Below are 23125 nucleotides of genomic sequence, written 5' to 3' on the forward strand. Positions count from 1 at the left end.
CTTCCGCTGAGCCCGCAGCCGCCTCCGGTCCTCTCGGGCTTCCGCTCGCGTAGCCGGAAGGCTCTCGCTCCCCGTGCTCTGTCCCTAGCCGCGGCACCGAATAAAGTTTTTGAATTCAAAGGCGCTTTTTTTTTTTTTTAAAGCCCCAACGCTCCCTTTCTGGGCCCGGAGGCGGCGACCGCTGAACGGCCAGTGACGCCGGCGCGTGGCGCCTGTCGCCGGCGATGGCCTCGTCCCCGGCGTTTCTCTCCGCTCAGGACGTGGGGTGCGTGTCGCTTTTTCTCGCGCGCAATCGTGAGGAAAAGCCGGGTCGGGTGGGGACGGCCGACCCTCAGGCTGAGAGTTCTGGTCCCGCCTTGTGTGGGAGGGAGCCTGCACGCCGCACTCGCCGGAGTCAGTACCTGCTGGGTAGCTTCTTCCTTGCTGTCACGTGTTGCCAGCGTTTGGGAACCTGAGGCAGGAGGATTGCTGCGAGTTGAGGCCAGCTTGCTCTAGTAGTGAGTTCAAGGCCACCCTGGGATCCAATAGGGAAAGCCCTACAAACGAGGAGGACTAGCGTTGCGGGCGCTAGAATTTAGGACGCATACCCACTGAGATATGTGCACTTCTGGTATGGGTCAAACTAATACTCTCAGAAAAATTAAAAATGCCGTGCTATTATTCGCGATGGAAGTCAGAGAACAGCTCTGTGGGGTTGGCTTTTTGGTTTGTTCTTTTCGTTCATCTTCAAAAGAGTCAAAACTCAGGCGGCCAGATTTACCAGGTGCTTTTACCCACTGAGCCATCTCGCTGACCCCCAAAATAAGTATCATTAGAAGAAGTTCACTTCGTGGAAGCCTGCAATCCTCACATTTACTGTTCTCTTTCCTTGTACATACTTCTCGTGAAGCTTAGGTAAGGCACAACAGGTGAACAGAAACGGCTGATATCAAAATGGAACAATGATACATTGTAACTAAAGTTACTTAAAACTTATAAATTATTGACTGCCGGAATTTTCCACTTCGAGTGTTTTTAAACTAGTCTAGTGCCCCTGGGAAAGCAAACCTGTGGACAAAGGGGAATTAGAGTATCCTTGCCTTTGAGAGCAAAGTTATAAATAAGGAGCAAAGATAATACAATATCCATTTGCATTGGTTAAATATCCATTTTTAATTTTTTTTTCTTGACACTGAACTATTGAACTGTGTAGTAGAGGAGGACCTTAAACTCCAGACAATCCTGCCTCCACCACAAGTGCTGGCACTAGAGAGGTGAGCCACCATACCAGGCTCCAAATTCATAATTGAAACAATTTATTTGTTGACTGATTGATTTTTTTTGGTTTCTCAAGACAGGGTTTCTCTGTCTGGCTGTCCTGGAACTCATTCTGTAGACCAGACTGGCCTGGAACTCACAGAAGTTTTACTACCTGTGCCTCCCCAGTGCTGGGATTAAACGTGTGCACCACCACTGCCTGGCTGAAATACTTTATTTTTAAATAATTTAATTCATTTTATATGTGTGGGGATGGTAGGTAGCACTCACATGTGACATCACCTAGAAGTGGAGTTCAAAGGACAACTTGTATAAGGAGTCTGCTTTCTCCTTCTACCTTGTGGGTTTGAACTCAGGTGATCACGCTTGGTGGCAGATGTCTTCACAACTGAGCTATCGCACCAGCTCTTGGGATGGATTCTTCAAGATTCTTAGATTTGGCTTTGTCTGGACACAGTAGATTACAGCCAGAAAGATGTGTCCATGCCTCCAGAATTAAGATGGCACGGTTTGAGGAATCCTGCCACTAGGAGACACTGGCTACATCCTAATCCCCATATCTCACCAGAATGGAGGAGGACTTGGTGGTGGTGGGATGTGTGTAATAGAAAAATAGGCATTCCAGTCATCTCAAGAAAGGGCTGCTACCTTTTGTTTCTGCTGCCTTAGAAAATCTGAGTGTTGATTGGGTCACTCTCCCCATCTCCTTTGACAGTATTAGCGATTGCTAAACATTCAGTTCTAGTCCTGGAAGTTAAGAAGCAGGTTCGAAGCTCCTCAAAGCCTCAGAGTCCAAATGGGTTTTTGCAGGTTTTTTTTTTTTCCTTTTTAATTCTTAAAGGTTTCATAGTACCATTCAAAGAAGCCTTCTAAAGAAATGCTTAAGCCCAATATTTTGAAAGCCAGAATGAGGCACTTGAATTTGCAGAAAATAGTAAATTAAATTCAACAGAGATGATTTGGGCAGAGAAACTGATCAGCTAGGCACTGTACCCTGTAAATAGGTAATGTTCCAGGGGCCAGGCAGAGGGTTTAGTGGTCAAGGTTGAGGACCCTTGCACAGGACCCAGGTTTGGTTCCCTGAACCCAGATCTGGTGGATCACAACTACCTGTAACTCTAGCTCCAGGCCTCTGAGCTCAGCAGGCACAGGTGCGCATGCATTAAAAATGGGATTGCATGCCCTTAAAGAAAACATTATGTAAATCTTGTTTTTTTTTTTAAGTCTAGTCAAAATGTTGTTGTATTTTGATGCAAGAATAGGTTTTCTTCATCTGTCTTGTGTCATTCTTTGACAGTTGTGTGAAGTCTCTACTTCAGCAAGAAGGAGAGACTAGCGAGCATTTATGTTTAGGGTCAGTAATAGTTCTCTGTGTAGAGAAGGCAGAATCTGGCATTATAGTATGCTTAGCTTGTGACATTAGAGACGTTTTCAAATGTTTTTGTACCTTTTTGTTCCTCCCTCCCTCCCTCACTCCCTCCCTCCCTCCCTTCCTCTCCGTTCCAGACTGGTTTTATGTATTCCAGGATGGCCTTAAACCACTGGTCCTCCTGCCTCTAGGGTCACAGTGGTACCCCACTGTGTTTAATCCATGCTCAGGCTTCATCCATGCATTCATGCAAGACTGAGGGCTCTACCAACTTATCGACATTCCCAGTCCCAGTTATAATGCAGATAAAAGTGGTTTGGCTTTCATAAGTGTACACAAGGAAATTTAAATCCAAATGAGGCATTCTAGAAACTAAAATTGGGTGTGTTTCATTGTTAAAGCTGCATATGTAACTTGGTGATGTCAGTGTCAGTGATGTCATATGTGACTCTCTTTCCTAGGTCGTTTGCATATCTTACAGTTAAGGACAGACTACCACAGATCTTAACCAAGGTTATTGATACATTGCATCGACATAAAAGTGAATTTTTTGAAAAACATGGACAGGTAAGTATTATGTCTTTAGTTTTGTGTTATTTCTCATGAGAAGAACAGTATTGATAGAAGGACACCATTGTCATGTAAAGATTAGTATCCGGCATAAATATTTAGTCACTTTTCTGTATGTTGAGGGCAGCAGCCTCTGGTTTAGATGTGGTGTGTACTAACAGTTTAGTCTCAGGAAACCTCAATGGACCTCTTGTCTTGTTTTCCATCGTAAATGAAGTTGTTGACTTCTCTGAAGAGCCTTTTTAGATTTCAGACCTAGCTGTATTATAGCACTTGCATTTCTAGTTTGAGATCTTGAGTCCCGTAAGTGTAAAACTCACGGTGAAGAGCAATGTGAATTATGATTGATTGACACACAGTGTGATTAAATATGTGGAAGATTTGCTGATTGGAGTAAATCAGACTTTAAAAGTCACCTTGCCTGTTTGGTCAATCTAAATAATTGTGTTATTGTGGATAACAACCTTTAAACCTATGAAGTCATCTTTAGACTGTTTGGTATGCTTAGAAGGCCACGCACACTACAATGTACCTTCCTCCTAGGCTTTTTCTTTTGAGACAAGGTTTTGAGTATCTAAAGATCTTGAATGCTTGGATTACAGGTGTGGGCTCCCACATACAAGTTATACATTGCTGGAGAGTGAATTTGAGACCCCTCCCCTCTTTTTTACCCAGGGCTTCTGCATGTTAGGCAAGCTCTTTACCACCTGAGCTGTATGCCGAGCCCCCAACATTTCTTGAGCATGTTGGCAGCAAAGGTGTAGAGCAGTGGTTAGGGATTTTTTTTTTTTTTTTTTTTATAATATCTGGATTGAATTGGAGCAGAGTTGCAAACAAGTATTTTGAGTGTATAGGGTTATATTTCTTTCTTTCTTTCTTTTTTTTTTTTTAAACCATCTATGTTATGTGTATGGGTGCTTGGTCTCTTATGGCAGTGGCCATGGAGTTCAGAAGAGGGTATCTGGTCCCCAGGAACAGGAGTTACTGCCCTGGCCCTCGGGGTTCTGGTAATTCGTGGGTGCGAGGGGGACTAAGCCTGAAAATAAATGGGTGAGAAAGAAAGAGCGAGACCAAGCAGTGTCCTTGTCAAGGTCTAATTTTATTGATTATAGGCAAGGAGTTTTTAAAGAGAAAGGAGGAAGTAAAGAAAGAGGAAGTAAGGGAGGGGGGAGGAATGGGTGTTAAATGCCTTCAGGCCTAAGCAGGTGTCTGGAACTTTCCTGTGGTTTATCTCGAACACTAACCTAAGGGGTGGGGTGCTTGACTAAATTGGCGGTTTAGCATGGAGGTCACCAGGGCTCTAGTAAAGGAGACTTTTATATCTGACCAGGGCTGGCTCCTGACATCTCCCCCTTCTATGTATAATAGAATGGAGCATCTGTCTTAGGCTACATGATGGGCATCCGCAGCCAGGACCCTATGTTTATGATATTGTCATTTATATGACAGTGAGGGGTAGAGCCTCTGTCTTAGGCTACGTGAGGTGAATCCACCCCCCAGCACTCAGGGGACCTTTCATAAGGCTAGCAGCTCCAGAGTGCTTTGAGTGGGTCCCTGGGGTCGTGGCCTCATGCTAATCCCGTCATGGAGGAGCACTACAGCTGATGAGATGGGTCGGAGTCTGGCCTGCGGCATCCCGATATTCCCGTCCTTGATGTCTCCAGGGCCAAGGGAACCGAGAGGTTTGATGTTCAAGGCCGGAAAAGTCTAGACCTCTGGGAAGATTGTCGGGGTTTACATTACGGTCAGGTAGCTCAGGGTCTCGTAGCTTCAGGCACCAAAACCGGTTTTCCGAGGATGGTGTCAATCTGAGACTTAATGAATCTGGTTAATCTTTGAAAAGCCCAAGGCCTGAAGGAAACTAATAAGAGAAGCCCAACCATAGGACCAAGGATGGAAGGTAGCAGAGGGGAAAGCCATGGAGAGATGGAAAACCAATTTTGGTACCATGATTTGGCTTGTTCTCTTTGTCTCTTACGTTTTTCATAGGCTATCCTGAACCTGTTTTAGGCTATCTTCGACTAGGCCCGTTTTATCTGCATAAAAACAACATTCTTCTTTGAGAGCCGTACAGAGACCTCCTTGTTGCAGGAAGAGTAAGTCTAGGCCCCTTCTGTTTTGTAATACAACCTCAGAGAGGGAGACAACAGAATCTTTGAGATTTTTTAGTCCCCTCTATAGCTCCTGTATATCTTTATCTACTGCTGCTCTTAATTGCGAGTATTGTCTATTGGAGATGACTAATGAGGCTATGCCTGTTCCTGCTCCCGTGGCCCCCAGGCTTAAGATAATGGCCAAGTTGATAGCAGTAATGAGCTCCCTTTTGGGTCTGGACTGGAGGGCAGCGTCTCAGTCCCAGAAATTCAAAAAGGTGTCTGGATCATGGATGGTTAGACGGGGCAATAATTGAGCCAAGATACAATAATCTCTTTTAGACAAAAATATGGAGGTAACAATATAAGTGGTTAATCCTGAGGAGCAGGCGAGATAAGAATTATTAAAAGTTGAGATGTAAAGAAAAAAGGAATTAACTATAAGGGTTTGATTGCAAATTTGAGAAAGGGGGGCTGGGGGAAGCATTTTTGGCCCAAGAAGGCATAGGCCTAAGCCTAACACTTGTCCAAGTGCTAGTCCCTGACAGTCAGTCGGATTCCATCATAGGGAGGAGGTATCATTAGTGGGGTGTAGGTCCCAAAAACCTTCAATGCCCTCATAAAAGGGAGGGGCTCGGAATAGCAGACCCAACAGTCCTCTATAAGGGACTGGTTGGCTTGGTGGACGGCCTGAACCGTAGAATTAACTAGTGAAAGAATAAGGTCAGCGGAGGAGGGAGGGCCCGGAGGGATGGTCGGCTGAAATACAGTGAGAGATGGGCCATGGAGCTAGTGGCAGGAGGTATCTGTGGATGAAGTTTGCCCTTGGTGCCCTTATTGGGATGTAACTCTGGGTTGGGTCCGATGGCTACTTTCTCGGTGAAAGGAAGGTTTTTTAGCAGCTGGATATTAAAGGTAAGGCCAATGTCACGGCCTGAAATGTAGAGGCAAGGCCCTATTGGACACCTCTCCCTTGCCAAAGGAAGGATGATTTCCCCTTATCGGTAAAGGTCATTTGTAGGGGGTTACACCAATGGGAGCCACAGCAGGAATTAAGGTGGGTTGGCCCTAAATTAAGTTGTTGGGACGGGGTCTAGTCTCTTAACTGTAATAAGGTCCCAACTGGAGGAGGGTTTCCAGTATGTATCTCCAGTGGTCTCGCACCCTCAAGAGGCACAGAAGTAATCACTCTCAAATCCACAGTGAGCCTCTAGAGAGCGATCTCTGTGAGAGCCAGGACAGACAATAGGTGCCATTGTAAGATAAGTTCTAGTGAACTGATTATAGCAATTAGGGGTGGCTGCATACAGCGTGGAGGTATTAACAGGTCTAGGTTGTGGCATAAAATGGGAGGGAGTTCCCCAGAGAGAGTCGGCTCCCATAGCCAAGGCACAAAGATCTACTATTGGGGGGAATAAGAGGGCTGAGTTCCAATGTATGTAGAGGCATTGGCAACATCACTGGCTTGGTTGATGATCATCCAGTTGTAGTTGTAGATCTGATAGGGGCTTGCATCGGCAACGGCAATTGAAGGTGAGAAACACACAAGTAGCCAAAAAAACAGCATCTTTTATCTAAAATTAAGCAAAATTAGAAGACTTCTCAGGGGCTTCCCTGGGTGGATTATATAGTTTTAAAATTCGTTCAGGCAACCATCTAGCATTATTGGCCTGAATATCAAAAATACATGCATTTCCTTTTCCCCAAATGAGGACCGGGTCTGGTCCGTGCCATTTGTAAGTTAGGGGATCTTTCCATAAGGCCTGAGCATAATTTTGAGCCGTTGATGGATGCCAGAGGTGATCCGCAGCTGATTTTCCTGTAGCATCATATGTGAGGAAATTTAGCACAAATAATGCATGATTGAGTAGGTTCTTATGATTGCCTTTAGTGGGGTATAGAATTCCTCCTCCTGAATATAGTTTAAATAGCATGTTTTTAAGTGTTTGGTGAGCTCTCTCAACGATCCCCTGGCCCTGGGGGTTGTAGGGAATACCAGTAATGTGGCTAATATTTAAACAAGAACAAAATTGTTTGAAGGCTAGACTGGTATATCCAGGGCCGTTATCTGTTTTAATAGTCTTGGGTTGGGGTAAGGCAGTTAGGCAGGAAAGAACATGATTTATGACATTTTTGGTGGCCTCGCCTGCCTGGAGCGTGGCATAAATGAAACCACTGTTAAGTGTCAATAGTTACTTGTATATATTTTAATTTTCCAAATTGGGAGAAGTGGATGACATCCGTTTGCCAAAGTTGTCCAGGGAGCAGACCTCGGGGGTTAACCCCAAGGTGGGGCTCCGGCAGGAGAGTAAAACAGCCTTTGCAAGAGTGAACTATCTCTCTAGCTTGTTCTCTGGTAATGCCAAACTGAAGGTGTAGGGTATGGGCATTGAGATGATGGGTGGCATGGGCTTGTTGGGCTAAGGATATGGGGTCAGAAAGAGGGGGGCCCATTTGAGCTAAGGTAATTATTTGGGTGGCTTGATCAACGGCATCATTTGCCCAAGAAAGGGGCCCAGGCAACCCAGAATGTGCGAGAATGTGACCAATAAAGAAAGGGGAGGTTCGGGTTAAAATCAGGCGCTGAAGAGTGGAAAAGAATGGATCTGCGCCTGTAGATGGGCAGATATAGGGAATGGTCTCAAGACAGGGAACAGAGAAGGCAAGATAAGCCTTTACACTGTCAGTGTAAAGGTTAAAGGGTACATCAGGGAGAGTTTGAAAGACTTTAATTATAGCCAGAAGTTCTACTATCTGGGCAGAGGAGGCCGAGGTTTGAAAATAAAAGATTTTGCCATCTATGGAATAGGCAGCCGTCCTGGTAGGCAATCCATCAGTGAAAACCAGTGCAGCATCATTAAGGGGAGTCCTTTTTGTTACTTTTGGAAAGATTACGGTTTTTTTGTTGTTGTTTTGTTTTTTTATTTTATTAGTTCAAAATAGAAAGAAGCTTGCTTCAGATGTCAATCCCTTCTCCCTCTCCCTCTCCCTCCCCTCCCCCCCCAACATCCCACCTGCCCCTAGCCATCCCTCCTCCACTCCCCAGGCAGGATAAGGCCCTCAAAAGGGGCTCCCCAAAGTCTACCACATCATCCTGGCCCAGGCCTAGGCCCTTCCGATTACGGGGATTTTTTTTAAAGGAATTGGAGAAGTCTATTGGCGGGGAAATGATTATCAATAAGGCCTTGGAAGGATATAAGATTAATTGCCCAAGTATCTTCATTTTGGGTGAGCCATTGTACCTAAGAAGGGGTAAAAGGGAGTACAAGGATGTTGGGGTCTTTGCCAAATAACTTGAAACTATGCTCTCTGCCCATCCTAATGAGTTGAGAAACTAGACAGGGGTAGGTAAGGAAGACTCGGCCAGGTGAAGCAGTAGATGGACCCAATAGAGGGGATTGTTCTGCCAAAAAAAGGCCTGTGGTCGTAAATGGCGTGAAAATAAGGAAGCTCAAGGGTTTATTGGGGGAAAAATAAGAAACATGTTGTTGGTTGATGGCTGTTTCCACCAGGGCCAAGGCCTGGGTGGCTTCGGGGGTGAGGGTGTGGGGAGACAGAGGGTTAGAATCCCCCTTTAGAATGTCAAAAAGAGTTTTGAGTTCTCCTGTGGTGATTTTTAGATGGGGGCGAAGCCAATTGATGTCACCAAGTAACCGCTGAAAGTCATTAAGAGTAGTAAGGGAATCTTTTCTGATCTGAATCTTTTGGGACATAATTTTATTTGGGAAGAGTTAGTAACCTAAAAAGAGTTGAGCGGGGTGAGTTTGAATCTTTTCAGAGGGTATCTGTAGGCCTTGGGTTTGTAAGGCTTTAACAAGTTGTTGGGTGACAGAGGCCAAATTGTTTTCATCAGGCCCAGCCAGAAGGATGTCATCCATGTAATGAATGATGTACAGATGAGGATGTTGAATCGGAAAGGGATCTATAACCTGGGCAACGTATTTTTGACAGAGGGTGGGGACTATTTGCCATACCTTTAGGGAGAACTCTCCATTGGAAGCGGGGCATAGGGCCTACATGATTAGTAATAGGAATACTGAAGGCAAAGCGTTTGCAATCATCAGGGTGAAGGGGAATGGAAAAGAAACAATCCTTGAGATCAATGACAATTTTAGAATATTGATTAGGGATGGCTACCGGAGAGGGACGGCCAGGTTGTAAGGCTCCCATGGGCATCATAGTTTTATTAATGGCATGGAGGTCTTGTAATAAGCGCCATTTGCCCGATTTCTTTTGGATGACAAAGATGGGTGTATTCCATGGGGAAGTAGAGGGTTCAATGTGTCCCGCAGTTGTTCCTGCACCAACTCTAAGGCTGCAGATAATTTTTGGGAGGTAAGGGGCCATTGGTCGATCCAGACCGGGCTATCATTTTTCCAGGTGGTTTTATCAGCCTGCAGTTTAGGTGGATGGAGCAATGGCCCTCAGAAAAAACTTTGAAATCCGATTCCGTGGCGATCATTTTTTTGGATGTGAAGTGAGGGGGTTAGTTATACCCTGACCATGTTTACCAAGACCTTGACCCGGTAGGAAACCCTGAGAGAACATTTGTTGGATAATTATTTCATTAAGGCTGCTCATAACAACCTGCATCTGGGAGAGGATATCCCTTCTCCAAAGGTTAACTGGCAGGTTGGGGACAATGAAAGGTTGAACTGTACCTGAGTTGCCTTCAGAGTCTCACCATGTTAGAAGTTTAGAGCTGTAAAGGGGGTTGTTTGATTGTCCTGTACCCTGTAAATGTGTTATGGAGGGCTGAGTTGGCCATGTTGAAGGCCAGGATTTTGATGAGATGACTGTGGTGTCAGCCCCTGAATCTAAGATGCCCTGAAACCATTTATTTTCAATCTGGAGGCTAAGCATGGGACAGTCCTTGGAGATGGTCGGACCCAGTAGGCATCAGAAGAACCAGGGGAAGAAGTACCGAGCTCTTGGTTATTAATAGAGGGTGCTCAGGGATCTAAGGGGAGGGGGATAGCTTGGGCGATTCTCTGTCCCGATGTTATAGAAATGGGGCCAGAACGGGAGCTGGCCAGTAATTTTATTTCTCCCGAGTAATCATTATCTATTATAGAGGGGTAAATAGTAAGGCCCTGGAGGGTAGAGGAGGCTCGACCAAGAATGAGGAAACAAGTATTTGGTGGTGGGCCAGAAATCCCTGTGGAGAGAATCTGTACACCTCCCTTAGGGTTTAGTATTGAGTCGGTGGCGGCACACAGGTCCAGTCCTGCGCTTCCAGGGGTGACTCTGTAGAGCTTGGAGGCGCAGGTTGGAAGGATTGTGCCTGCAGGCTTGGCCCCGATGCTGGCAAGAAGGAGATTGGCTGTGGGGTCTGGGGCTGGCCCCTCAAGCCGTTTCCCTGAGGAAGAGGCAGGGGATTCCCTTGAACATCAGTTTTGGATCTACAGTCCTTGAGCCAATGTTTACCCTTTTTGGATCTGGGACAGACCGTTTTTGGCAGGGGTGAAGGGGCAAGGGTCAAGATGCCATTTTTGGGACCTAGATGTCGGGACGCCCTCTGAAGGTTGGGGTGTCATATTTTGGGAACATTGTTTAGCAAAATGTTCGGGTTGGTGGCATTTAAACCAAGCTCTGTTGTTACCTGTTGTTTGTAGAGCTGTACCAATAACCATAGTGACCCCCTGGGAAATGCTCTGTGAGAGTTTTTGAGAAAAAGGGTCAACATCATTGCAGGTCCGAATCATTTCCTCAAGGGACTTGTTTCTAAAGGTGCCTCTGAGGATATTGTGGCAAACGCTATTGGCGTTCTCGAAAGCTAGTTGTTTAAGGAGTTTGTTGTCAAGTTTCTTCTGTGCCCAAAACCCATTCTGCGGCCTCTGTAAGTCTCCCTACAAATTTTGTATAAGGTTCATTGGCTCCCTGAATGATCTTAGTGAGGGGTTTGAGCATGGACCCTCGGCCTGGGAGAGCCCACCATGCACCAGTAGCAGCCTGAGAGGTTTGTCCTAAGAGACCAATGGGAAGCTTAATCTGGAGATTTTCAGGACAAATTTTCCTTGACCGGTGAGTTTATCAAGGGTCCACTTTTGAGTGGAGGGCCTTTGTTGATTCTTGGTAGCAAGGTTTTGGTCATAAAATTCAGATTTCCAAGTTAAGTATTGCCCACGGCTAAAGACTGCCTGTGCGACACGGTGCCATTCGGCTGGGGTGAGGTATCCCTCTCCTGAGAGGGCCTCCAGTAAGGCAAGGGTGCAAGATGCAGTGGGACCATAATTTTTGACCGCTGAGTTAAGTTCCTTAAGGGCTTTAAATTTTAATTTTTAAAAGGTGTTTTTGGTTATTTCTGTTCGTTTATCTTGGTCCTCATTATCTGACTCAGAGTCATTTTTCTCCCTCCTATTAATTTCATCCTCTGAGTTTTCCTCCTCGTCCTCCTCCCTAGTTGTATGAGTAGAGGAGGGTTCTTGGTCAGAGGAGGATGGTGTATGTTTGGAACCTTGGTGGGTTAGGACAGGAAAGGCCAGCTTAGTGGATTTGGAGATTTTTGTCCTGGCGCCTGGTGGAAGGGAGGGTTTAGGGGCTGTAATGGGCTGAGTGGGGAATCCGAAGATCCATCAGCCAACTGTGGTCTGGAGGGATGTGAGGTCTAGAGAGAGCTGTGAAATCTCCTGCTGTAATTGTAAGACCTCTTTAAGTTCTGATATTTGTTGGGTGAGATGTTTTTTAGCTTGAATTAAGGCAAGTGGAAGATGGGAGAAGGGGAGCCGAGGGATAGGGTGGAGGCCCTGTAGGGGCCGTAAAGCCCGAGAAGGGAGGCCAGTTGGGGTTGTAATAAGCGGCCTCCGAGTCTTCTAGGTCCTCCTCGTCTGAGGGACTTAGGTGATCGGTTTCTGCTTTGGGGTTTGAACGAAAGACAGGGTAATTTTTAAGGTTTTTAGGGGAATGAGGCTCGAGGCCCTGTAAAGAGGGATAGAGATTATGGGGAGGTTTTAACGGAGGTTTGTCTGTAAGATGTGACAGGGGAGTTTGGGTCTCTTCAGGGGGCATAGGGATGGAAATTGAAGGACAGGGAGAGGATGGAGGTTTGTCTATGGGGCAGTCAGAAGCAGGAGAATGAGCGAGGGAGAGGGGCTCAAGAAAGTTTTTAATTGTAGAAGTAAGGTGAGCAGACCCAGGGGAGTTAGTAAGGATATCATTAATAAGATTCCAATAACTAAAAATCTGTAAGGAAACTGCCTCAGGTCCCTTTTCTTTGAGTAATCTGTTAAGATCCTCTCCAACATTTTTCCAAGTTAGGGGATGAATGTCTGGGCCTTCTAAAATGACCCATGGACATGTTCTTGACAAAAAAGCAAAAAATTGAATTAAGTCCTTATATTTTACTCAAACTCCTCTTTCCTGAAAGGAAGTCTTAAAATCCCTAATGAATTTTACTTCCTTAGACAACTTTTGGCCCATTATTATGGAACAGAATGAGAGGGGGACTTACCAGGGAATCAGTCACTCATGAGCGGTGAGAACTTTTCCCAGACCAACGTCTGTCACAATCAGCGAGCAGAACTTCCTTGTCGGCGTGCACTGCTGAGGGCTTCCTTGGGGGGGTGGGTCTCCATTCGGCCAAGAGTCCGTGCCTCGGGTCCCACATTGGGCGCCACCTGCCCCGGCCCGTGGGCTTCTGGTAATTCGTGGGTGCCAGGCCTGAAAATAAATGGGCGAGAAAGAAAGAGTGAGACCAAGCAGTGTCCTTGTCAAGGTCTAATTTTATTGATTATAGGCAAGGAGTTTTTAAAGAGAAAGGAGGAAGTAAAGAAAGAGGAAGTAAGGGAGGGGGGAGGAATGGGTGTTAAATGCCCTCAGGCCTGAGCAGCAGGTGTCCCGAAACTTTCCTGTGGTTATCTCAAACACTAACATAAGGGGTGGGGTGCTTGACTAAATTGGCGGTTTAGCATGGAGGTCGCCAGGCTTCTAGTAAAGAAGACTTTTATATCAGACCAGGTCTGGCTCCTGACAAGTTACAGATGGTTCCTTGTGGGTGAGGGAACCGAACCCAGGTCCTCAGAAGGAGCAACGAGTACTCTTAACACTTGAACCACCTCTCCAGCCCCAATGTTGTATTTCTTTCTAAACAAATTCTGGTATAATACAGGTTTATACTTTTTTTTTCTCTACCCTCAAGACTCTTTAATTTAGGCTGATCTTGAACTTGGATCATTTTGCTTCTTCCTGGCTAGGGTCAGAGGCTTACACCACCATACCCCACAGCCTGTTATTCTTTATTGTTGACATCCAGCTCATCTTGGACACTGACATTTGGGCATGTGAATGTTCCCACTGTTATCACATACGTACAACTTCATTTTGATGGGTGTACATATTTACTTAAGTATAAATGAGCCAAATTTGGGTGCTTTGCTTAAATATTGACTTAGCACTTAGCACAAATTACTATAAGTCTTTTATAATTTGAGCTTTTTCTACTAGAGTGACTGAAAATGTGGTAATGGGTCATGACGTCTTAGTGTGTGGCTTTTGCCTATGCGCTCATTGTGAGCAGGTGGCCATTGGGTTAATGGTCAGTTGTCTGTAGCCCTATCCCATTTCACTGGCAAGGAGACGGCATTGAAACAATGGGGACTTCCCTGATAATGATTTCAGTAGAGCTTGATGATTTTCCTCAAACTCTCTCTACAACCATGCTGCTCTTGGTCCTTTGACCCTTGTGTCTCAGCCTCGTAAGTTCTGGGATTACAGGAGTGGCCTGCTCCCTGCTTCAGCTCTGTCTTGTTTTCCATGAGACACACATCTTGCTGGTGAGAGTATTGTGATCCCATCGTGTGTCTCCTCTCTGATGTGTCACAGGGTCAAGGCATCTGTCACTGGCCTGGGTAAGGATATAGACAGGAGAGCTGCAGGAGGGACTCGGAGAGCCCAGGTTTCCTTTCCAGTCCAGTCAATCGAAGGGTGTGCAAGTGGGAAAGGTACGGGGTCTGGTATAGGGGCTCCCTTCCCTCAGTGTGTTGATCAGGGTTCTAAAAATGCCCTGAGCCAGGTCTTAGATAGGAAAGAGGTTGTTGAGGCACACCAAGGCTAAAATGAGATCTATGTCGTGTCTATAAGATCATGTAAAAGGCAAAATGCAGGTTTTAAATACTGTGTTTTTCTCTCTTCACTTTAGGTCTGTAGAGATGCATACATGTGTATACCCACAAATACAGCCAAGCTTTCTCTTTGTCCCTTTGTACTTTCACAGGAAGGAGTGGAAGCTGAAAAGAAAGCCATCTCTCTTCTTTCTAAATTACGGAATGAATTACAGACAGATAAACCAATTATCCACTTGGCTGACAAATGTGTTGACACTGACATATGGAATCAGTACCTGGAACATGAGCGGAGTCTGTTGAATGAAACAGATGGGGAGCCGCGCTGGTTCTTCTCGCCCTGGTTGTTTGTAGAGTGCTACATGTATCGGAGGATTCATGAAGCCGTCATCCAGAGGTAAGTTTACAGCTATTGGGTAACTAGTGTTAGTAATAGATGCCTCTTTTTGAATAGTTCAGCAGGGGCCAGCAAGATGGCTCAGCAGGTAAGGGGCCTGCTGCCAAAAGCGAGGGATCCACATGGTGGAAGGAGAGAACTGACTACTGAAAGTTGTCTTCTGATCTGACTTCCACAGGCATGCCATGCCATGTGTGTACCCCTCAATAAATAAATGAGTGTAAAGGAAAGAATAATTTAGCAAACAGTAACAATACTGTTTGGACATTTCCACAAATGATTGAATCATATGATCTTAAAGACTGTGTGTGTCTGTGTGTCTGTATGGGCACACATGCCATGCATGCATGTGGAGGCAGGACAGCTTATTGGAATCAGGTCTCTTTTCATACCATCTCACCCAGCCTTAAAAATTCTTACAAAAGTCTTCTACCATAAAAACAAACTGTTTACTGAGTTTAAAAAAATGCTAATTTGAAATGATTACATAAAAAAAATGTAACATGGAGCTGGGTGTCGTGGTACATGCCTTTAGTCACAACACTTCAGAGGTAGAGGCAGGTGGATCTCTGAGTTCAAGGCTAGCTTAGTTACATAGTGAGTTACAGGCCAGCCAGAGCTATAGAGTAGGACCCTATTTTTTTTTTTCCCATTAAGGTAGAACAAGGAAAGTAAATGCTTTATTTATAATAAGAATGTGCTTAGTCACTTTTCTCATGGTTGTGGCTGAGCACTTGGCAGGAAGCAACTTCAGAGGAGGGTAACATTTGGCTGCAGTACAAAAGGGTGTATCCCATCATGGCCGAGAAGGCGTGGCAGCATGCGTGGGCAGTGTGGGCAGACAGTCAGATCTGCAGTCAGGAACAGAGAGTGATGCAGCTGGAGCTCAGCTCACTTTCTCCTTCCCATGCAGCTTAGGTCGTGCTGCCCACATTTAGGATGGGTCTGCCCAACTCAGTTGACCTGTTCAAGATAATGTTACGGACATGTTCAGAGAGTTGCCTGCAAGGCTTCTAGATCCAGTTGATGATCAATATAAACCATCACCCCCCCCCACACACAGACACAAAAAAAACCCTCCCAAGTCAGTCAAACAAACAAAGGAAAAAACTCATTACACAAACCCTATATTGTTTTTACCCTAACATGGATAGCCTATGAAGAATGCCACTAACTACAAACATCACTTAACCAGGGTGTCTTTTCAGTTCCTTAACGGCTGTCATATTAGCACTTACATCTTGTTATTGTCTCTCGTAACTTGTTGAAGATGACAGAGCCACAACACAAACCTCACCTTAGGTCAGAAGACACTGGAGAGTAAAATTTGACACCCCAAATCTGTGCATAAATGATCCGATTGTCGTTTACTGGTGTTTATAAGAGTATTAATTGCATTTTCCTCAAGTGCTCTGGCTCCAATTGTGGGTGACCCCTGTGGCACTCAGGAGTTGTGTTTACTGTCAGGAGCCCTTCACCTAGGTTATAAAAGGATGTTGAATTAACATAGTTACTTTGTAACTATTTTCTGCTCTGGTTTGTGTTTGGTGGGCAAATAATTATGGACACAGTCACTATAATTGCAAGCTAGTTCTGGTAAAATAGTTTATCTGAGTTTGAGTTTTGTTTATTTTCTTTGAGATATGGTCTGTGTAACCTTGGTTGGCCTTGATTTTGCTACGCACACCACGCTAGCCTTGAACTCAGCTCCACCTGCCTTTGCCTCTGGTGTGTCAGGATTTAAGGTGTGCAGCACCAGGCGTGCCTGGCCCAGAGACTTAACTTTGTGTGACTGAATTGTTGGTGCTTTGTCTCATGTCTGTCAGTGCTGGTTGTCAAGATGGCAATGCATTCTTAATTCTTAGGGAGCGGCTGTCACCCAAGTGTGGGGGTTTTGATGTTTGTTGTTTCTTAAAAGGTAAGGACTCACATTAATGCTTATGGTTTCCTCCTCCCTCAGTCCACCAATCCACGACTTCGATGTATTTAAAGAAAGCAAAGATGAGAACTTTTTTGAGTCTCAGGAGTCCATCGATGCTCTGTGTATGTACTTGCAGCAGCTGAAGCCAGCCAGAAACCTTGGCGAGGACCAGCTGAAGGATGAGCTTTTTAAACTCCTGCAGGTATCTGGATGGCTTTATAACAGGCTGTAGTTAGTACTGAATGTTAGTTTACACAGTTATTTATACATCAGTAACACTTGTGTTATAGTTCCTTTTTTGGCTACTTTATTTTATTTTGTTTCTTTTATTTGGTGTTTGTCTCTCTGAACTGTCCTCTATGTCAGCCTGAGATTTAAAAAGAAGGAGAACACTGCATGCCAGCTCATTACTCCTTATAGCTCACTCTTTCAGGAAGTAGTTCTTTTTTCTGTGTTGTCCTATAAGTAGACCAAGCTCTAAAGGGGAAGGAGCTAGCCATCTGCTGGTCTCTGATTGGGCTGCCTTCCACACTGTTCCTGCTTCCCCTTAGAGAAGGCCAGAGTTGTCTTCTCATATTGTCACTGTGAGCAAGAGATTAACATCCCAAGAGAAGTCTGAAGTTATTTTAGTTCATAGAGGGCAGTGATCTGTTTTCAAAGCTTATAGGTCTGTGACTGTTTTCCTAGACACAGGGTCACAGAAAAAAAAAAAAATGGCTATCTTTTCTGTCCCCACACCCATAATTTTTTTTTTTTTTTAATTTTTTGAGACAGAGTCTCACTCTGTAGCTCATACTGGTCTGTAATTCATATGGTGCAGACTAGCCTCAAGCTCACAGCAATCCTCTTGCCTCAGCCTTTGAAGTGCTGGGATTACAGGTGTGAGTTGCCACTCTCAGCCTAGGACTTGTGATTCTGAGGGAATATAGATGGTGACCCGAGATGGGATGAATTCAGTACATGTACAGGATTAGAAAGTCTCATCTCAGCTAGAGACATTGTCACATATGCCACTGTACATATGATCCTTGCAAGCTGTAGCAAATGTGCCTTGGACACATTTACTTTTGATTTTTACATTTATTTATGGGGCATGTGTTTACCACAGTGTGCATGTGGAAGTCAGAGAACGAATTGCAGGGGTTGGCTCTTCTTCCACCATGTGAGTTCTAGGGACTGAATCCAGGTCATCAGGCTTAGTGGCAGATGCCATTATATCTTGAGCCATCTTGCCAGCTCCACTTTAGGTTGTATTTTAGCCTTATGCCTTAAAAAAAAAAAATAAAAAAATCCATCAATTGATCTTTTTAAAAGTAATGTTGCTCTTGGTTGATGATATATCATCCCTATTTTAGTCTTTTATTTGTTTGTTTGTTCAGGCAGGGCCTTCCATGCTGTTCAGGCTGGCCTCGAACCCCTTGGTTTAAAACTTTTTTTGAGTGTAGACATTAATTTGTTTGAGCTGCCTCTCAAGTAGCTGGGAATATAGCCACATGTCACCATTCCTGTGTGTTTTCCTAATTGAAAAAATTATAGCCAAGCATGGTGGTGCACATCTTTAATCCCAGCATTTGGAAGACAGAGGCAGTAGCATCTTTGTAAACTCAAGGCCAGCCAAGGTTGTATAGTGAAAATCTATTTCAGAATATATATATTCTATATATTATATAATATATATATATATATATATATCATACTCATCTTCAGGGAATATATAATCTGAGAGTATTCTGAGAATATTCAGACTATCATATATATACATACATACATACATACATACATACAAATATATATAGTGCAGTCTCTCTGGATAATATTTTTGTGTGTGTGAATGAGTGAGTAGGTATAATACACTATGTCATGCAATAGCATCACATTGCTCAGAGCTGGAGTTAGGTGTTTGTGGATCTGGGCTTGTTATGTGAGTGCTGGGAATTGAAATTGGGTCCTCACGATTACATAGCTAGTTCTCTTAGCTGCTGAACCATCCCTGTAGCTCCTTGGGTAATTTTTTAAAAGAAGTTTTATTGGAACACAGTTAATATTTTCATGTTGTCTGTGGTGACTTTGCATCTAACCCCTAGAGCTGGTGGTTATTACAGAGACCCATGCTTTTTTTTATGGCTATGCTTAGGTTGAACTCAGGCCCTCAAATGCGCCAGGCAATGCTGTAACCCTGAGCTCCACACTAGCCACTTTACTGAATGCTTCTATAGCCAAGACTTTGGTGTGCTATGACATACATTACAGCAGTCCAGGTGGACAGAGGGCTCTGTTCTGAGCCTTGAGGCACAAGGTTTCTCTGTGGCTTTGGAGGCTGTCCTGGATAGTTCCTCTTGTACACGAGGCTGGTCTTGAACTCACAGAGATCCACCTGCCTCTGCCTCCCGAGTGCTGGGATCAAAGGCATGCACCCCCACTGCCCAGTTAATATTGACTTCTTTACATAGCACAAATTACCAAAAGTCTTTTGTAATCTGAATTTTTTCTACTAGAGAGACCTTGATTGCTGGTGATCTGTAGTAGAAGATGTTGGATTTTGAACACAGGTCTGACTCTAAGTCTGCAGGACATGGGAATATATAGGTTAAAAACATAGGATTACATATCATTTTGTAAAAAACAACATTATTTCAGTATACAGCTAAATAATAAACAGATGACTACATTGGGCCTGTGGTTAGCATCACCTTGTTGTAAGGGTTAGGTCTTGAGATGTCTCTGTGTCCAGTGTCCATTAGCAAGCAAACAAAAGAGGTACATCTCAGAAGTGCCTTCCTTCTTCTCAGGTTGTCCAGTCATTCTCAGACATGCCCTCCTATGGTTGCACGATCAGTACAAAGAAGTAGGACAATTTGGAGATGAGAAGAAAGGAACATTGCTTTTTCTCTTGATTTCCAATTATGGAATAAACTCTGGCCCTCTTTCCCAAAACATCTGGTGTTGTTTTAACATCTGTGTAGCTAAATAAGTAACTTAGGTACTAATAGTTCTTAAAATTTTTATATATTCACTAAAATATCAATGCTTTAAATACAGTATTGTGTAAGTACATTGTGTGTCATTGGAGAAAATAGAGTTGGTGGACATTTTAAGAATTTTGTAAAAATAGGAATATTTTGGATGCCTTCCTGTACGGTGGAGTTTTTGTTGGTTATGGAAGAGTAATGACTTTTTTTTTTTCCTTTCCATTTCAGATCTCCCTCTGGGGGAATAAGTGTGACTTGTCTCTATCAGGTGGAGAAAGCAGTTCCCAGAAGTCCGATGTCATCAACTCTTTGGAAGGCCTAAAGCCATTCATTCTGATAAATGACACAGAATCTCTTTGGACTTTGCTCAGTAAATACAAGAAAGCAGCAAAACCGCCCGTAGTTAGAGTAGACATCGTTCTGGATAATTCTGGCTTTGAACTCATCACAGATCTAGTACTCGCTGACTTCTTGTTATCCTCTGAGTTAGCTACTGAGATTCATTTTCATGGAAAAACTATCCCATGGTTTGTGTCTGACGTAACTGTTCGTGACTTTAATTGGATAGTTGAACATGTAAGGAGTAGCAATCAGAAGTCCATGGCCACCTGTGGTGCTGACTGGGAAAGCCATGTTAAGATGGGTAGATGGATTTACCATGATCATATATTTTGGACTCTGCCTCACCCATATTGCACAATGCCCCAGGTCGCCCCTGACTTGTATGCTGAACTACAAAAGGCATGCCTCATTTTATTCAAGGGGGATTTGAATTATAGGAAGTTGATGAGTGACAGAAAATGGGAGTTTACCATTCCGTTCCATCAGGCCCTGTGTGGCTTCCACCCGGCACCTCTGTGTAGCATAAGAACATTAAAGTGTGAGCTTCAGGTTGGTCTACAGCCGGGGCAGGCTGAGCAGCTCATGGCTTCTGATCCCCACTGGCTGACCACCGGCAAGTATGGAATACTTCAGTTTGATGGTCCACTTTGACTCTGCTCAGGAATTCCTGGTTAACCTCCTCTCAGCCTCAAAAAAACAGTGCATGGATCTAGTCCTGGCTTCTCAGCAGCCTGGGGATCCCCATTTCTCAGCTCCTGTGTTCCCTTACTCTGTAGATGATGCTTACTTGGAACAGTTTCCCCACTGCCACGTTTGGGAAGACAGGGTTTTAAGTTAGTTACACTCTGCTGGGATTTTAATCACTATTTCAAGTGGTTTTAATGAACTCATTTTTAATTGCAAAGAATGCAAAATGAAAGTGAATTCTGCTTTTTAAGTTAGTTACTCCTGTTTTTGTTTCTTCCTTAAACAGGATGATTACTTAACATCCTAAGAAGTAAACATTATTTAACTTAGTTCTGACTCTTGAACTAATGGTCTAGTGAGCACATGCCCTGTAACAGCTCTACAGGGAGGCATGTCTGTGATGCTTGAATACACAGAGACAGAATTACCTCAAACCTGCATTGCAGCTGCTCTCTTGCATGCATCTAAGTCTTAAATGCCTGTTTTCTTGTCTGACTTTGTATTTTGATTGACCTGTGTTAGGGGTCAAAGCACAAACTGAACATTGTGAAACAAGTGGTGTTGGAACAAGTACAAGTTCGGAAGCTTTTCCATTCTCCTTAGATATCCATGTTGAAGTCACCACCACACAGATGTCCAGACAGACACAGCTTGGGTTTGCAGAAGCACAAGAATGTGTCAGATGGAAAAGCTTGTTTTGCATTGTTTTTGATACTGTCAATCTGAGCTCATTCTTTATATTACACATTGTATTGTTCCTCACCTCAGCTGTCAGAGTCAGCAAATTCATGCCACTTTGTTTTGAAACAACAGATTGGAAAGAAACCTGGGAATGTTTTCTTGTACTGGAATAATAAAATGAATTTTACTGAGAACTCTCACTGGTTTTGATTTTTCTTTTGGACAAACGAACAGGAGAAGACTGACAATGATATCTGCATTGTACACTCTGTGTATTTTGACTGTTACCTAGAGTTGTGAGATCGTGTGACATAAATGAGGATGGACTGTGTTCTTGCTCAGTCTTAAGATCTGCCATGGTTATCAGGGCAAGCATAGTATAGAGGTGTACCGAGAGGTTGTAGGTTAGATATTTTTATTCAAATAATACCTGCCAAGCACAAGCCAGAGCGTGCCCAGAGGCAGCAAGCTAGGGAGGCCAGAGAGAGAGAGCTCCCATGTCTCTGCCCCACCTTAAGAACTCCCCACGCATCATCATGAACCTCCCCTGACCACACCCTCACAGATGTGGTTAAGCACACCTATAGCCAGCCCTTAGGAAGCATGGTTCCGGTGTCTCCCTACAATTCCCCTTTTAGTCTAAAAGAGGATTAAAACTTAATAATGTAAAACATCCAAAATCAATGATCATAAAGGTGAAATACGAGAAGATACAATAATCTGCTATTGCACATCCTAACTGTGTCTATTCCAGCTAAGCCCTAAAGTCATCTGAACAGGGTGTCCAACCTGAACATCTCCTTCCAATCCCAACCCAAAACAATAGGAAAGTTATTCTTAACTAGGCTTATACCACCCTAATAGACAATAATGGGGAACAGGGGCGTAGCATCTTCTAAGTTACTTCCTGCTGAAATGGGACGATAGTAGCCTTGTGGGGTCCCGTGGGAAGAAAATGTTATAGTGAAATTCTCTAATGGGTTATCTCCAGTCCATGTTAGATGGGATTTGCTGATTGAAGATCTAGGTTGAAATCTTCAACTTGATTGAAGTCAGTACTCGAAGCTCTAGTCGGAGTGTCAGTTGAAACGGATCCAGTTGGATCCAGTGTAGTCCAGAAGGTATGGCCCAATTCCTTTTTCGGAGCATCTAGGGATTGTCAGGTGGGTCTTTATTGGCTGTATGGGGCTCAAACATAAGTGTTAGCAGAGAAATGTTTGCTTGTATATGTATGTATGCTGGGAAAGGCAACCATGGGAAAACAATTACGAGAGGGTGTAGACCTTGAAAGAAAGAGCCAAGAAAAGACAAAAGATAGTCCTCAAATTCTTTATTTATTCTGTATTACATCAACTGGCTTCTTGATATGATATAGAAATTCTAAAGTTTAGTTAAACAACATGCTTGGATTTTAGGGGAGGAAAGCCAAATCCAACTCTAAATCTAGTGTTGATTTACTTGAATAGGGACTAGGAAATGAAGAGAAATAGAGTTATTTGAGATACAGCTGTAAAGTTTACCGTATGGCATATTCCTTTTGTTTGATGGTTAATAGCTACTTTCTTAAGTATCTACTCATGTAGTGTTCTTGGACTTCTGGAGATGAGTTTTTCTGTGAAGATAAAAACAAAGCACTTCCCTTTCCTTTGGGAGGCTTTTATTTAGTTTATGAGATATACCTCAGTAAATACCTGTTAGTTGTCCTTGTCAAGAGGGTTGTCTTTTTTAACTCGAATCTTGATCAATTTTTATGGCATCTAAAGGTTTTCTTCTCCTGTGG

The 23125-nt window shown here is 43.9% G+C and overlaps 1 protein-coding gene across 2 annotated transcripts; it reads left to right on the forward strand.

Annotated features, from left to right (window-relative positions):
- Window positions 1-121: 121 nt before the first annotated feature.
- On the forward strand, window positions 122-21539 carry Armt1 (acidic residue methyltransferase 1). 2 transcript variants are annotated; one of them, XM_027401013.2, is made up of 6 exons: window positions 683-894; window positions 3088-3193; window positions 5186-5292; window positions 14501-14745; window positions 16706-16868; window positions 19864-21539. In XM_027401013.2, exons 4-6 carry the CDS (start codon window positions 14711-14713, stop codon window positions 20626-20628), a joined length of 963 nt encoding a protein of 320 aa, XP_027256814.1. In that variant the 5' UTR covers window positions 683-894; window positions 3088-3193; window positions 5186-5292; window positions 14501-14710; the 3' UTR covers window positions 20629-21539. The 2 variants fall into 2 exon arrangements, with proteins under 2 accessions (XP_027256813.1, XP_027256814.1); XM_027401012.2 differs by lacking the exons at window positions 683-894; window positions 5186-5292 and adding an exon at window positions 122-265.
- The last annotated feature ends 1586 nt before the right edge of the window (window positions 21540-23125 follow it).

Source organism: Cricetulus griseus, chromosome 2, assembly GCF_003668045.3.
Source record: "Cricetulus griseus strain 17A/GY chromosome 2, alternate assembly CriGri-PICRH-1.0, whole genome shotgun sequence".
NCBI classification, from domain to species: Eukaryota; Metazoa; Chordata; class Mammalia; order Rodentia; family Cricetidae; genus Cricetulus; species Cricetulus griseus.

Bases quoted from the DNA above. Each gene is read 5' to 3' on its own strand.
- Armt1 (XM_027401012.2), top strand. From the start codon at position 225: ATGGCCTCGTCCCCGGCGTTTCTCTCCGCTCAGGACGTGGG. The intron at 3,194-14,500 runs GTAAGTATTATG...GTACTTTCACAG, and splicing joins TTTTTGAAAAACATGGACAG to GAAGGAGTGGAAGCTGAAAA. The intron at 14,746-16,705 runs GTAAGTTTACAG...CTCCTCCCTCAG, and splicing joins CATGAAGCCGTCATCCAGAG to TCCACCAATCCACGACTTCG.